Raw genomic sequence first — 17,477 nt, forward strand, 5'->3', positions numbered from 1 at the left:
GTACCACTCACAGGACTGGTTGCAGTTGCCCCTCCTGGTACGCTTAATGCTTCACAGACAAAGAACCTAATTTTTGTTTTCCCTTATATTTTTCTTCTTTATCAGTTTTGTTGTATACTTTTCATTAGAGGGGAGTTCAGTCTGGGAATTATTTGGGGTGACTATAAATTAAGACTCCTTCAATGTGTCTAAACTGATTAGAAATGGTCAGATATGAACCCGCCCCACCCTCTATTCAAAAACCGGTGCTATTGGCTTGATCTTAAATTCACCCTTGAAAAATTGCTTGGGGGTTATGATTTTATTTCATTTGATCTTATTTGATTTTATCTGTTTTTATTTGATTTTATAATGTTAATTTTTGTTTTCTTTTACCTGCAGCAGGGTTAAATCTGATTTTTATGTAAATAAGGCTCTGCTTCCGTCAGAGCCTACACGTGTTCTTTCACTACACAAACTGCGCTTATCACCTTTAATTTATTAATGACTTGCTGTATGTAAAATATTGTGTAATAATTATTATAATGTTGACAAGACTGATGGTAATAACGGCGGTGTCAAGGATGGTGATGATTTTGCCGGAGATGGTAATGATAAAGAGATCTTGCCAGTGCCACCAAGGATGACAAACACAAGACTGACATGATTTCCTTTGTATATTTGGTGATTGTTTTGTCAAATATGTACATATAGTCTTGGTTCAGGCTCGGCGGGAGACTTAATCAGCTGAATAAGACTGAAAGCGCAAAGGAAACCTTCACTTACCCACATTTGTTGATTATTTAAAAAAAGAGAATCAAATCAATGTAAAAGTTTGTTTTGTATTTGCACTTTGCACCAATCACATATCATTATTTATTAGCTTGGTTCTTTCTGGTCGGCTGCCATTTTGTTTAGGTCCATTTTCCCTACGGGATTATTTGTGCATTGATGTTTGTATTTAAAACGTTGAACTCATGTGTGATTATTAGGTTTTACAACCTCACAGTTGTAAGCAATATCATGATTCTGTAGCTGATAGAGGTGGGAAGGAGGGAGGAGATGAGGGGATGAAATGTGAGATGTACTGTATGTGTGAAGCCATCTTGATCAAATGCGCACATGCACATACTCTATCGACAGGTTCAACTTACGTATCCAAAAAAAGGTTAAATATTTTTGGATCTATGAAACCCTAAAAAACTATTGTATTCATGTTTTATTGCAAAGATGTAAAATATGACATGTGTGAGTTGAAAAAAAAAATCATGATAAGAAAAATAAAATATGCAAAGAATTTGATGACTTGACTTTTCATTGGGCACATATTCTGTTTCACGAAAGGTTTCTGACACAGGGAGAGTGAGACATCAAGGACGTCTTATTGTAGCTTTCACAAGACTCCAGTCTAACAGGAATCTTCCTTCCTTAAATGATTTCAAGAGACTCTCGAGTTGTGCTGTGTTGTCAAACTACCTGCTTTGCTGTGATTTTCATCTTAGACGTATTCTGTAGCACTGCTAGAGAACACAGACACTTCTTAAGACTTAAATACTAGCTTTACAAAATTTCCAGTTTCCATTTCTCACTAGGTTTGTGCTTTTTCCATCTGCGCTGTTCCATCTTGAGGAAGGTAACTCAAAGCCTCTCCTGTGGAGCTTCTTAAAGGAAAACTGTAGAAGTGTGCTTGAGCTGAACCTTTTCCAGGTGGGAATTTTGTTAATTGCATTTGTCATAAGTTGTTGTTTCAGTTAACACGATATGTTCAATGTGTGAGAGAGGAAAAAATCATCAGTGGCATTCATTTACCCGTTTAACCCGTGGACAAAAGTTAGAGGCAGTCACAAGGTATACAGTGCAGCAAATCATGTAAGGTAAGGTATCCATGTAAGTATAAAGACACAGGTGGAAATGAAAAGAATTTTAATCTACTTTATATCTTCACTGACGGATGTCTCTGTTTGCAGGACTGAAAATAAGAGCCGTAACTCAACTGGCAAAACAACATAATTAGGGGGTTCAATCTGCACAGTGTTTTTTTTTTAACATCCCCAAAACAAAAACAATGATTTTACTTGTTGGTTAACTTAAAAACAAATCTTTTTAGTGATTATTTCAAATGTGCATCTTTTGTGGTACATTAAACCAAAAGCCTCTGGATATAATGACCTCTTGAGTGGCTTGCATACAGATTCATCAGCAGCTGAAATAATGAACCAAGTTGTAGTGGTAACACTGTGAACATTTTGTTATCTAAATTTAGGGATGAAGCTAGAAAAAGATCATTAGGTTCCTTGCTTACATCTGGGATTACAATCATCATTTACTTTAATTGTGTGCTTTCATTTGTTTGGGTCCATCCAACACATATACATTTACAATCTAGCAATTTACTGCTTTAATTCATGGATTATACTACATGAATCCTCCAAGGGGTTTGGCTAAATGTACATGACAAACACAACCGTTAAAAATCTAATCTATAATCCAAAATGTAAACAGAAGTGTAGTTCTTACTGTGCAGATACTGTAAACATGGACCAGAGAGAGTGTTTTTCATCAAAATTAGTTTGTGATTTCATGTGCCAATCCCTTCAGCTTCTGTAGGGATTCCCTGATCAAAGCTTTCCAGCAGACTATACATGAGGGAACCACAGAGTTTGGCCGATACAGTTCCATCACCTGAAACGCCCAGATTAGTGTGAGAACAAAGAGGATTTGTCAAGAAGAACACCCCCAGATCTGACTCCTTGTATCGCTCATGGCCTCGTAGCCTCCATCACTGCTCTCTGAGCCTTCAGTGTTCTTCAGTTTTTATTGAATTTTGTGAAAAGCGTGTGACAAAGATGAATGATCCTTTTTCAAATCATGTGTTCTGAATGTGTGGTGTATTTTTGTTGCCATGTCAAAGACACTATCTCACTGTATTAAACTAAAAATGATGTATTTCAGCAGAAACAGCCATTACTGTTGCTTAAGCCTGAAATACAGACAAGGCCGATAGCTGCACAGAGCTCTAATGCTTCAGTCACTATGGAGACTGCAATCAGACGCCATATGAGCTGACAGGCAAGAGGAGAGTAATCCGTTCCGCTGGTAGACCTGTCTTTCAGGACCAGAATTTCATCTTGTTGTTTATGCCACTTTTGACCTGCTCTGTCTGTAGCTGCAGTCAGAGGCTGACTGCCAGGCAATAGACACAGCCCTCATTTCTTTCTCATCTTCACATCCACTACAGGATGTCTTGTGCAATCTCCTTTCTCTAGACTTTGGGGAATCGTGAAGCAATTTGTTACATGTACAATTTTTCTTTGTCATGGTAAAAACAAAATGAAATTACAGCCTCCCCAAAGCCTTACAGAACAACTGAGGCACAAGCATGCATTTCTGTACAAACGAATGTTCTTTAATATCACTGTAATTCTGATTTTGCAATGTACTCTACAGACATTATGAGACATGCTGTACAAAGCATCACTTGAAAGCAATGTTATTTGTTCTACAGTAAATATGACAAACACAGTTGAATTTTACAAAAACGAAGAGGAAAGATAATAGCTCCTCATTATGCTTTTTTCAAAGCGCTTTGTCAGGTTCATTTGTCTTGATTGTTAAAATAAGGCTCAGAAGGGCTCAGTCACTCTCACCCCTCTCGACCTCTTCATCACATTGTGAGCTATATTTCCCCTGTGCCGATGCAAATTGCATGGACACAGCAGACTTGACCATCGGGATTAGAATATGCATGCATGGAGTGTAAGCCATGTTGTCTTTGTGTTTGTATGTCACAGTGAGGAGGTGCCGGGCCTCTATGTGCTTTGTGTGTGTGTGTGCATGCTTGCCTGTTGCATGCATGAGGACATATATCCATGTGTCCATGTGTGTATTTGCTCCCTCCCGTCCCGCCTTCAGGTGGACAGTGAGGAGATGGTGGACCTCTGAGACGAGATGCTACAGATCTCCATGTTGGTGAAGGAGCTCCCTCCCTCGCTGCTGCAGTCGGGGACAGAGGAGGAGGAGGAGATTATGTTCTTCAGCCTGTGGAGGGAGATGATGAGCAGCGTCAGCAGGAACACCAGCAGGCCGAGGAAGAGCCACACATAAACATAAACGTTGCCCTGACGTCCCGGTGACGAGGCGGCCGCCGACGTGGAAGCGGAGGTCGGGGAGAAACGCAGGAAGGTCCCATTGTCTATTGGAGAGATTCCGGTCTCGTTATGGTCCACCAGTGGGACCTCCATCCCTGACATCCTGGCTGACGTTCTGCACGAGAGAAAAAGAAGGATTTATTGTGAAGCAACAGATAATAATTTAAATGACCTGTAGGAGAAATTCTCTTTTGTCTGCTGAAGCTGCCAGGGATATAGTTTCTCCCTCCAGGACACTTCAGCATGGCAGATGCTTGCTGACACAAGAGCTTTCACCCACATCTTCAGCTTTGGCAAAGATTAAGAGGAAGGCAGAGAGCACTTCAACAATTCTGCTTCAGGGCCAGCAATTCACTTGGAGAGCCCCAGATGCGGGACAGGCTTCAATCACATGATAGTTGCAAATAATAATAATTATTTATTTTAGCCCTCTCGGAGCACCAGATGGAGAGTTCAGAAAAACAACCAAATTGTCTTACAAATAGTAACTCACCCATCTGGCATTAAACTGCAAAATACATGTCTGAGGAGATTATAGACTGCAGATAAATAACTTGGAAAAAGATATTTGCAGCAAAGAAACAAGCAAACAGGTACAATAAACATGTCGTATCATGTTATAATGTATGAAATCTGTATGAAATACCCATAATCATGTAATATACTATCACTGTATGTTCATAAACAAATTATAAAAAGGTATGTTTCACTATCAGCAGGACATGTTTCTTAGAAGTGGAGGGTTACAGAATTGCTACTTGGTCATTAAAAATGTGTTATGAGAAAATACATGATGTATAAGGATGAATTTCTGGCTGACCACAAAAATAAGAAAAAAATCCTATGGATGCTGGTCTGTTATGATGGCTGTTTTCATCGGTAAAGTCAGGAGCTGTGATGAAGAATAACAGCAGGGGGAGTACTTGTCTCATTGAATGCCTGTCAGGCTTGGTGCCTGGAGCTGCTGTATGCTCATAAATGAAGGCATCCTTATCTGATGAAATTAAAACTCCTCATAATCAGCTTTCACAAAGACAGCTGAGAGCCAACCCTCCTCCACCACATATTAAAACCGCTAATAATGTTCCACTGCAAATTACTGGCATGGCACAAAACTGACTAGAAGATGTGACTGAGCATTATCATGTAGAGATGTTCACAGTCTTTGTGCTGCTGAGAGACAGAGGGAAAGGGAGAGCAAACAAGGGCTGTTTTGTATTTGGGTTAGGCCAGCCTTGTGTATTGACTTGATCTATGACAGCAGAGAAAGACACTTCAAAGGGAGGGATGATTGACCATGACCAGAATGAAAGCAAGAGGTCAGCGCACACTCTTCGCCTCACAGTGGTGTGTGCTCATTTCTCTCTTATCTGCCAGCTCTCCCACTCTTTCTTTCCATTTCATGGTAATGCATTTCACCATGGACCATATGTGTGCCTGGCCACATTATAGTCAGAGGACTGGAGTAAACTATATTCATTGCACCTTCTCCGTGAGCTGCAATAACTGCATGTGTGGCATCTGTGTGGGTTACTGGACCATTTTCAGTACATTTGTGACGACTGGTAGATGAGCTGCACTGTATTTACTGTATTTGTATCTGCTAGTACGAAAAAAGTTCAGCAGAGGGCGTCGTCAGCTCAGCTATTCAGTCGCTATTCAAGAGTGATAGTTGAGTGTTGCTGAATATTGTCATAAATATGTTTACCACAGGTAAGAGTACTAAGAGTGCTGTTATCGTGATGAAATACAGTATAAACTTTTGTAAACGCTATAAACATTTGTTTAGGACGGAAGTAATACTACTGAATTTGAGTTTACATGCAAGGCTGGGATATGTGTATGTGCTGGAAGGATTAGCGATTTGCATTCGCAGGCTAATGTAGCTAGGTGTTAGCAATTAGCGTTAGCGATTAGCGTAAGCAATTCTCATGCTAATGTCGATTAGCATTAGCGATTAGCATGCAATTCGCAGGCTAATGTAGCTTGGTGTTAGCGATTAGCATTAGCGATTAGCGTAAGCAATTCACAGGCTACTTAAAATGTTATCTTTAGCTAATGGTCATTTGGAGTAAAATGTTTAGTTAATGTTGTCCAACCATAATAGTTTGTTTGGTGTTATTTTATAGCTTTTTACTGTGACCTACAAGCAGCTTTTGTGTAGAGTGTGTTAAATGTAAGAATTCTGCTAGTAGTGAGGCAGTGTAGCTAGCAGTTAAACCTGTCAGCCTGTGGACAATTAGGTAGGTAGGCTGGAAACTAGGCTGAATGTATTACCCAGCCAGTAGAGATAAGCAGGTATAATGGTTAGCTTTGCTAGAGGGGTGATATGTGGTCTTCATCCTGCAAAACAGTCTCATAGGAGACTTTTGTGCAGCAGGGCCAGTTTTGCTCATGCAGGTGTGAAAATATGTTTATGGATGTGTTTAATGTGTTTTTTTGTACAGAAACACTACACTTTCTTGTAAGTGTAGATACAGAGTACATATGGTATTGTTGACATTTGGTTAACGCCAGATGATGATATGAACAACGTTGCTGACTTTTGTCATTGATAACTTTTGCACAGGTTACTCCTATAATTGACTGTGTTGTACCAGTTTGGACCCTGTGTTTCATTCTGAGCCTGCAACACATGTCGATATTGGTACAATACTTGCATAAGCAACTTGTTTAAGCAAGCCACTCTGTCCCCAAACTCTTTTCTTCTCCACTAATTCTCTCCCTTTCATTCTCTTCCTCCTCTCCATTTGTTGCTCTCTGGATGGTACAATTGACAAGAACTCTGCTCTCTTTAATTTACAGCCCACTGTACCTTCAGGGAGATACACAGAATAATGAGGAGGGATGAGTTAGGCCGCTCTCTCTTGCTTCTGTGACTCTCTTGCCCCAACTCTGTTTTCTTTATCAAATACTCCCAGTGGTCTTCCCAGCCCAATGAAAAACTGTCTTGCCACTTTTGTTGACTTATATTGTCTTTTTCTCAACAGCAACTTTTCAGAGTTGAAGTATTGATATTCACTACACACACATTGCCCTTCCCTCCTTCTGCTGTCTTCTGACTATCTTTTCTGTTCCTGTTTTTTTGCCTTCCTCAATCAACCAGCACTTCATATATTTTATTCCTGAAATTATGTGACCGTCTGGACTCAAGGTATATTAACAACATTTTCATTAAACGTTTAATTGCTGATAGTGGGGGAAAAAAAGGTCCACCTGTAATACTGTAACTCCAAATTCCACCTCAGTTTTAATTAAAATTAATTTCAGCTCAAAATGTGTCAGTCATCAGAAATGTCATTGAACATGACACTGAACCCTTGCTTGCTCACTCTACAGCTCTCTGCTCTTATTTCTTCAACTCTGCCACCTTTTCTTCATCTTATCCATTGTCCTTCTCTTGCCGCTCCCTCCTACTCTTTCCTGCTCTTTATAGGCTGCTGTCGTTAATGATATGTTGTTTTGAAATCTGTGATGAAGCTTGTTCATTGTCAGCTGAAGTGGCTGATAATTGGGCTTAATGATGCTTTTTGTATCCAGGCAACAAGGTACGTTCGGTTCTTTTTCAAGCTAATCTACTTTAAGAGGGCAGGCCATGCAGTCCCGCTGAGGCTGAAGAGGTCAGACACATGCACACACACACCCGCCTACGTATGATAAATACCGGTAGTTATTTTCTTTGGGAATAGTTACAAAGGTAATATAGAGAACACGAAGGGCTAATTTGGAAAATGATGTGTCTTTATTGAGGAAAATTATATAAATAATTTTTTTTTTTTTTTTTTAATGCGGTTGAGGTAGTAAGACATGTTGGATCTGAGTTTATTCTTGTCTCCAAATGGTTAGCAATCTTCTGCATTATGTTTTCTGCTGAGCAACACAGCCACATATCTGCTCTCTCTCATTTGCTTCTATCTTTAGGTGTAACCTTAACCTCACACCAGGCACCACGAAAGAACTGTTTCACTGCTCTCTCGTTGAAAGTTTCGATCCTGTTTCTCCTTTGACCCCACCCAGCATCAGCTGTATGGAAATGGTCAGACGTTTTCTTTGTTGCACCTGTAACCACATCCAACAGTGATGTCACAGCATGCTGACCACACCCTGGAGTACACTTCTACGTCACTGCAGCAAGGTGAGAAGTTAAACCACTTGGGGTCAGCAAAAAGAAGATTTTCAGGGGGTGTTAACTCGCTTTTTTTATCTTCTCGCTGTCTTTCCTCTGAATGTGATGGTTTTATTTTTATGCCTCTGCTTCTCGTGAATCTCAGGAACACTTTGAGGGAATTTCTTCAAATTTGACATAAACGTCCACTTGGACTCAAGGATGAACTGATTAGAATTTGGTTGTCAGGGGTCAAAGGTCACTGTGACCTCTCAGAACACGTTTTTGGCCATAACTCGAGAATTTGTGATCATATTTCCCAGTTGGTCCGACACTGAATTGGTGAATTTTGACTCAAAGGTCAAAGGTGACCTTGACGAACAAGTTTTTGGCCATAGCTCGAATTGATGCAGTAATTATTCACACAGATGTTTAATGGGATACAACAATGACGTGATTACATTTTTACCCCAAAGGTAATTATTCAACACCATAACTCAGGAACAGAAGGGGAGTTTGTGACCATATTTCACAGTTGGTCGGACACTGAATAGGTGACACTTTTGACTCAAAGGTCAAAGGTCATTGTGACCTCAATTTAGGTTTTTATTTAAGAATGAATTGGGTGATTCCAGATTTCACACACATGTTGACTGGGACGACACAATGAGTAAACAATAACTAGCACAGTGCAGGCTTTCCTCCATCTCCTCCATTCTGCTTTTCACTTCTGTTTCATTCTGAATTTCAAGCGTCATCAGAATCACGTGACTGCAAACAACGTATTGGAGCGCGCCAACCTAATCGTGATCCTGTGAGTGATTGAGTGCATGAGTTTCACCTACAGCTCATAGAGAGGTTCACATCTAAAAATGCCATGAGAAAACAAAAGCACCACATTTTGTGTAGCTATACTTGATAAGAATCCATCTTTACGTAGTAATCAGCTACATGTGTACCTGTTTAGCCAGTACATCTATGATGATCCTTCATTAATCAGTTCCACAATGTATATTCACTGGAATCATACATATGTGTCATCAATATAGTGATAACTTCTATTCAGCCAATAAATGCATTTTATACCTTTTATTCAATTCCTTCCTTCCAAGTATTCACTGCATATATTATATGAGTCTGGACAGACATGAATGTAAATTGCAACTTGACTGGTTGACGCAGGCATACAACTGCAGGTGGTAATTCTAGTTCTCCAAGATATAATTTTCTACGATCATGCCTTGCTTGCTACTCATTCAGCTGGACGCAGTCACCAGCTGATCCTTAGTCTCCATGCTGATTCCCTCCACATCCCAAAGCCTGACTTACAGCAATTCTTACGTCAGCTGAGCCTAAGCCTCCCTAAATTTCTTCTCTGAGACAGAGAATAAATTGCTGGCTCTTGAAGATGGACTTGATTGTATTCCTTTTTATCTCTCTCCCACTGAGCTGTAATCTCATTTGTTCTTGAATGTCTATAACAAGAGCCTGGCTCAACTTCAGCTGTTGCTTAACCCTAATGTTTTTGTTTTTGGTCCTGGACACCTTGGTTCCTCTTTAACAGCTCAAAAAACATACTCAACATTGTTTTATCAGTTTGATACTTTGTCTTTTTCTAATTTTGTAAGGATTGCTTATAAACATGAACATGTCTGTCATGTCATGCCAGCACTGGGGTTTGTGGATCCCCAAACAATGAATACTAATGGAGGTCCTCTGGTTGCTCTAAAGCTCTGCGATGGTTGATCTTCTGGACATCAGCTGATACTGTCGGTTGAGCTTGCCACCGTTTGGCCTGGTCTTCAGGAGTCATTCCTTGACTCCGGACATGACCAGAACCTGAGGTCCTTGCATTTACTTGACTTACATATCTGTCCTTCTGTAACAACTTAATGTAGAAGAAGAAGTCTTATCCTGTCAGTCCCAGTCAGGGCCATGTGGAGTTCAGGCACTTTGAGACTTCTTATTCTTCCGTTTCCTCCTGAGTCTCCCAGCCTTGAGCTTATCAATGTGTTCTTGCAGAAGTGCTCTTCCTTCTCAGCTATGACTTTTTTCTGATATGTATTTCATCTTTTTCAATGTCAGCATTGCCCTCTCGGGTATGTCAAGCGCTTTTAATATATTCTGTATTGGCTATCTCTGTTGCACACTCAATCCGGGAGGCCTCGAGCACATTTCTTTTCATGCGTTCCTTAGCTTTCTCTGCTCCACCTTTGCTTGTCTGGTCTTGACTGGAGCGTATGTTTTGTCCACCACCAGTCTGCATCGATAGACAGTGAGCCTTGACTCCCAAAGCTCCCCTTTGTCCTGATCAAACTCCTTCCTCAGTTGCACAACCTCTGCAAGTCACTCCTCAAACAATCTCACCCTCTGCTGGTGGAGTACGCTCAGCAAAACTCCTCCTGAGACATCGTGCCGCGAAGCTTCCTCTGCTCCACTTTCTCAATCTGTTCCTCATCCTCTGCCCTCCGTCGCTTTCTCATCATCTCCTTATAATCTTCCTCACTGTCACTGCTTTCAATGTATATTTGGCATAATTTGTCTAATCTAACGTGTTCTGTCCACATTAATATCCTGTGCTCTTGTTCTCTCTTATTTTATTGCCTAATATGTATTTGTGTTAAGTCTTTTGGGCAGTGTGTATTTTTTATGTGCTTACTGGAATTTGATACTGCCTGACATTTGTTTTATTTAAATGATAATGTTTGCTGTACATGCCTTTGCTGTTTTATGCTCTAAAGGTGTTTGAAGTGTGTGTCTTTAATAATCTGTCAATAAAATCATAAAAATATAGCAATTGTTTGTTTTTAGAGATTACATTTTTGTGATTTGGTGTTTGGTAGAGCTAAAACACGTTTAATTTGTCCATATTTTTATCTGTTTACGGTGAAGACTCGTGAGTAAGTCTGGTTTTATGTTGTAATGTTTAAAATTAAAATTTTTGCCTAAGGCTTTTTTATATTCACAATGGCTTGCCCATTGAGGGCCAAATATAGACAGCCTTGGACTCTTTACTGTTTTTAATTAAAACCATGAGATATCTTTGGGTGACAGAAAATAGCCCAGGCCATTACTGAAATTTTTTACAGTCCATGCATGCAGCATATGCAAATATTTACTGAAACCTCAACTTCCCAGAGAAACACATTCTGTTGTCGTTCAGTTCTGGTATTAGCTCATCACTTCATGAATAATGGACAAGATCCATGTGTGGCAAAATGTCATGGCATTTGGGCCATAATCTTTTGTGTCTGTGTGTGTGTGTGTTTGTGTGTGTGTGTGTGTATGTGTGTGTGCGCGTGCACACTTTCTCATACTGTATTCATACCACATGCCTGAACAGACAAAGACAAGCTGAGCCAATAGCAAAAATATTAATTCGCATGCATGTATGTGAAAATGCGAAAGATTTTAACACATGCTGTATGCACAAACACACAGTTCACACTTTCAGCTCAAACAACAGATTACCAGGAGATAAAAGTAGGCTGGATTTCAAACATATTAAATATCTCATATTCTGGGCCAGATCAGCTGAAAACAGACCTCAGGCTCAACCACATGAATTCCAAATCGCCTCTGCAGCCCCAAATACCGCAGATAACCCACGTAGGGGTCAGAGATATGCAGGAATGATGAAAGTATGAAGAAAGTGATGTTTCAATATGTGTCAGAAGCTCTCTCTTTTTTTTTTCTTTTTTTTTAGCAAGACACAAAACAATGTATCTCTCTCCAGCTTGGATTGTTTCAGTATTTACTTTAAAATGATGCCCTTTGAAAGACTGTGTACAAATCTAAATACAAGTAACGTGCCAATAAATGACAGGCAAGACTCCAAATTTAGACAAAGAGGTGCAATTTGAATGAGTTTTCAAAACAATAAACTAATGTTTTTATTCATTGCCTTTACATTTGAATGACAAAATCTCACAGCGCACCTGAGTGCACTCGAAGCCACGCCAGGGGTCCAGCACCGCTGTTCAACTGTTATCTGATTCTCTCAGATATTCAGTGCATGAAAGTAAGGGTTTCAGAAAGCCAAAGTGGAATGAGATCTCAAAGGTGTTGCAAAGGGCTTATTATAACTGAGAGGTAACAGAAGTTAAATCCTGAGAAACGTTCATCATTATGAATAGGAAGTATTGGAAGGTTTTTTGGTCAGTGGCCAGTGAAGATAATGAGTTCTTTTGCTTTGATGTCTGTGTGTGTGTATATGTGTGTGTGTGTGTTAGTTCATCCCTGTGGTAAAGTGTATTTTTACACCTCATTCTCATATCTGTCAATTACTCCTGATAATTCTGAGTGCAGTTGCCAATAAATGCGATACTGACTGTCTGTCTGCAGCTCATGTACACACGGTGTTTATTGTGATGAACAGGGTGAGTCATACATCATTTTGAACACAAACCCTGCTCTTGTTCTCGTTGCCCTGAAAGGACACTTTCTATGTCCTCCACTCTTTTTCTCTCAATCAGCCGGTACAAGTGCTTCAGTCATCACTCACTCCTTCCCTCTTTTTCTCAACTGCCACATAGGAAGCCCGCTTAATTCCCAAGTTTGTGAATGAATGTGTACATGAATTCTTCCCTCCCTTCCCTTTATCCTCTTCCTGCAAGTCTATGTCTTTATCTATCATCATTTTACTCTCTCATCTTCCCTTCACTGGATTTCTTCTCTATAACAGTGTTTGTTCTCTCACTACTACTCTACAGGCAGTGATAACACACCAAATAAAGTTGTTGGCAACTGAAAAGAGAGATGCATTTGAGGGGAATAATGGCTCTTTGTATTCAGCGGGAGTCCCCCCTCTTAAGATTTACACCGTTCCCACTCTGTCACCCTCTTAAAAATAATTTGGAAACATTTCATAAAAAAAGCAGCCTGAAGCATCAGCAGCATACATGCAACTGTTTGGAAAAACAAGAAATAGATACAGACCTTTTTTTTATTTGTGAGGCAGCTGTTCCTCGCTCGCGTTCACGTTTTGCAGAAATCCATCCCGTTGTGTTTGGTCTTTCAGCCGTGCAAACCAGATCTGTTGCCCCAGAGATCTTTTCTACGAGTCTGTCCTCTCTCTCCCTCTCTCTGTCTCTCTCTCTGTCATTCAGCGACACACACACACACACACACACACACACACACACACACAGACACACACAACACAGGCACTACAGCTGGAGTAGACACTGTCAGATGTGGATCCTCTCAAATTCAATAGGGAGCGCACGCATACACAAGGTCTGTAACTGAGATACTGTAACTAATGAATGAATTTTTTTTTTTACTTGAGAAGTGGTGAAGAGGAAAGAGGGGAGGGAGTAGTGCTCACTCTAATCCCATCCCCTCTCTCGGCTGTCACTCCCTCTGTCTCTGACCTCCCACTTTTCTCTCTGCTGCCCATCACCTTTCAACAATGATCACATTAACAGTCAAATCTATTCTTGGCTTTTTTTAATCTCATTTTCATTGAGCAATTATTCCTCACAGTAACAATCTGTTGAGAAATTAGCTAACATGGGCAGACGAATAGCTAGATCAGTAGGCCTACAGTCAGATAAATGCTTTGAGAATTGTCCAATAAACCAATATTTGTCATTACATCCACACCCTCCCACACACACTGCGCACAATCAACCCTTTCTGATCTCTCTAGTGTTTGTGTGACATGGCCTTGCTCTGTGCTCTCCGCTGACTGCGTCAGTAGACGGTATCCAGTGGTGAGCAATAACCGGCTGCCGTTGTGCTGGCAGATTGAGCTGCACAGATGAGACCCCAAACCGGCATGATGAATGAGAAGGGGACGGCCCGAGAAGAAAGAAACAGCCTTTAACACCTTTCTCAGCGCAGCTCTCCTCGCCACTCTTTGTCTTGAAACTTGTATTTTTCACTTCCCTCTCTTTCTCTCCCTCCAAACAGTGTATGTTAACAGCAGCTCAGCGCATCTGTTCTGTAAAAAGTGCACATGTCTTTTTATACTAATTGAAATAAGCATATGCTGAAACTAATCACATGTGAAACAAGATGATTTTTTCAAAATGCTTTCCACATCAATCAGCAAAATAGAGATAAGTCTATTCTCTAAGCTAAACTGCTTTGTGAGCAAAAAGCATAGCATGACCCAGCATTATGGACTCAGTTCACCCAAATTATAAAAAAATATATATTTCCTCACTCAACTCTAGAGGTATCACTGCAGGTAGTGGGGATTTATTTGGGCAGGTTTTGACATTTACATCTGCAGTTTCTGCCACTGCACTAATACAATGGAGGTGGACTTTGTGGTGCTGATAGCATTGATTATATTTAAACAAGACTAGCGGCTCTGTGAGGCTTTACCGTGGTGCTTTGAGCTGAATGCTAATGTCAGCGTCACCACGCTAACATGCTCACAGTGGTGATCCTAGCATGTTGATGTTTAGCAGGCATAATGTTTACCATGTTCACCATCTTAGTTTAGCCGGTTAGCAAGCTGACGTGCTAATTATTATTAGTGAACACAAAGTACAGCTGAGGCTGGTGGGAAAGTGATTAGTTCTTTGCAGGTAGTAAGTATTGGACAAAAATCTACAAAATGTATATTTGACCTGCTGGTTGCACTAAAGGAAAACTTAGAGGATCACCAAATTGATTGAATTAATCCTCTAGGGACCATGAATTTCTGTATAAACTTTCATTGCAATCCATCCCATAATTGTTGAGCTATTTCTGGCTGGACAGACTGACAGACCAACATTGCCACCCCTAGAGCTGTGCTGCTGGCATGGCCAAACGATTCAGCAGTAAGATCTCTTTCCAGAAACAGTGCTCATGTTACTTGGGAGAATCCACGGAACACACAGTCAACAGTTTTCAGAATGACTGATAGAAAGTTGAGAAAAGTGTGTTTTTGTAATGTGGGTGAACCAACCTTTTAAAGTGATTCACCTTTATTGTAAAACTGATTGTAAGTGTAGGCCTGTAGCTGATTTTGGAATGAAACACTCCAAATAAGGTCCAGTCCCTTCTGATCTAAAATAAATTTTACGCGTGGCCCTGAATCTCATATATGAGCTTGTTAGCACCTTAATGGTATTCAGGAAGATGTTAATTGTGTGGCAGATGACACCTGTCCCTGCTCTGTGAAGGGGAAGAGGCGCCTCCTCTTCCACAGATGCCTCTGTCTGCTGCCATCTGCCCGCTGACACCGGCACCAGAGGGGACCAGCGGCAGCGGAGAACAGAGAGAGTAGAGATGAGAGGAAGATGACTTTATTTCACATCCGAATCCAGCTTTCACCAACATCACTTGGCTGGGACTCGTGTACTTCAGACAAAAATTTGACAGCTATGTGAAGAGGTCTGGGATTCATCTGATGAGGATATATGTTTGTGAATATTTTCATAATCTGAACGACCCAAAAGAAGAAAAATATCGTTAAATATTTTTAATGAGACTCTGTAGGCAGTTTCACTGGTGTTGACAGTGTTGAGACCAAGGACAGAGGAAGGGAACATTGCACATCATTTAACTATTCCAATAATTATTTCCCCTGACCTCCCCACTACTAATCACACTGTGCAAGGCCCTTTTTCTAAACCTACAGTATCGTAGGGAATCGGTACACTCACACAATTCCTTATTTTCCTAAAGAGGGAATATGTTTGGCAAAGCTAATTATGCCTGTGTGAGTACATGTGCTTGTCTCTGTGCAAACTTGAGTACTCTTGTGTTGCCTGTGTGTGTGTGTGTGTGTGTGTGTGTGTGTGTGTGTGTATGAGAGAGAGAGTGAGTGAGCGAGAGGACTGAAGGATGGAGATAAGAGCTTTGGCCTCAGCTGGCTTTTGTCACTAATCCCAGAAGGCGTGGCCGCCAATTCCGTGTCATTCCCTGATATCCCAGCCTGTTCTGACTCCATGCCATCCCTGCGCTGCCCTTGTGAGGACACCAATCTCTGCACTGCATGTTAATGAGGGGGAGACATGCAGCACGAAGGGGGGGTGCAACTGCATTTGTGGGCTATTTTGGGCTAAAGTGTGTGTGTGAGTGTAAGCTCATTCTGCCAACTTTAAACTCTTGGATAACAGACAGTAAAGTGTCAAGACATTAGTTGCAAAAATGTTAGAAGTTCAGGGTCTTTTAGCTCCACTACTAGATATGCTTTACATCTCTCTGGTAATCGGAAGCAATTTGCAAAGCCCCCTACTGAGAGAGAAAGGCACACAAAAAGCTAAATTCAAGACTTGAGCGTAGGAAGGCTAAGTGTTTCACTTGTCTTCTCCTTATTGCAGGAGAAAGTGTCTTTGCGTCTCTAAGCTTGGAGAAACTGTTAGAATGTAATAAATATTTTGTCCATGAGATGTGACGTTCAGTTTGGTTTTCAAAGATTCTGAAGATCAGACATCTGCCAATAAATTTGCACCGACTACAATCCAGCTTTTCGTCTCATGGCAGCGTCATGCCAATCAAAATGAGCTCCACAGATCTGACAGCATGGAGCGGAGAAAACATACTGAGGCGTAACAGTGACACACACACGCACACACACACACACACACACACACACACACACACACACACATACAGGACAGCAGCCTGACAGGCGAGTACTTGTCCAGAATAACAATGAGGGAGATGGAAATATGATATCGACACTGTCTCAAAAACAGCCGTGTACAAGAACACATGTCTGAGCAAGAGGCCCAAAAGTGGACCGAAACCTTTTGAAATCACTGCTCTACTAAAACCTTTACCACTAATAGTCTTGGCAATTTTGCCTGATCCCTCTGAAGGGTACACTCTAAATTCATGAAAGAGGAGAAGAAAGGAAAAAATGTCCTCAAAGTCAGATTCATTTGAATATATGAATAATTTAGTGTGCCAAAAGATTTGGGGCCCTTAAATTGCAAATAAAAAAAAAAAGCCCTTTCTCTTCAGACATTCATAATTCATATGTACCACATCTCAGGCGTGGAGAGACTCGGAGGTATTTGATGCACAAGTTCGCCATAGAAGGTAAAGAGGATGCAAGGACAAAAGCTACAACGCAACACTTTGTCTTTCAGCATAATTACAGTCAGTTTATGTCTTTCTATATTTCAGTCAGTGAATATTACTGCCCCCCCCCCCCAATGTTTTCCTCTCTGATTCACTCAATAGTTAATGAATTGAAAAGAAGGGGCAGCAGAAAGCCCCAAAAAGTAAACAATTAAACTTTCATCAAAGGTTTGTCGCATCATTATGGTTATTGCCACATGCTGTGATACTCG

At 40.7% G+C, this 17,477-nt stretch overlaps 1 protein-coding gene across 2 annotated transcripts; it reads right to left on the reverse strand.

The window, feature by feature from the left end:
• Positions 1-3,887: 3,887 nt before the first annotated feature.
• Positions 3,888-13,200, reverse strand: LOC139295823 (serine-rich and transmembrane domain-containing protein 1). 2 transcript variants are annotated; one of them, XM_070918087.1, is made up of 2 exons: positions 13,167-13,200; positions 3,888-4,234 (listed from the first exon to the last, which is right to left on the reverse strand). In XM_070918087.1, exon 2 carries the CDS (start codon positions 4,227-4,229, stop codon positions 3,888-3,890), a length of 342 nt encoding a protein of 113 aa, XP_070774188.1. In that variant the 5' UTR covers positions 4,230-4,234; positions 13,167-13,200. The 2 variants fall into 2 exon arrangements, with proteins under 2 accessions (XP_070774188.1, XP_070774187.1); XM_070918086.1 differs by lacking the exon at positions 13,167-13,200 and having other exon boundaries at positions 3,888-4,229.
• Positions 13,201-17,477: the final 4,277 nt, after the last annotated feature.

This window comes from Enoplosus armatus, chromosome 13 (assembly GCF_043641665.1).
Source record: "Enoplosus armatus isolate fEnoArm2 chromosome 13, fEnoArm2.hap1, whole genome shotgun sequence".
NCBI lineage: Eukaryota > Metazoa > Chordata > Actinopteri > Centrarchiformes > Enoplosidae > Enoplosus > Enoplosus armatus.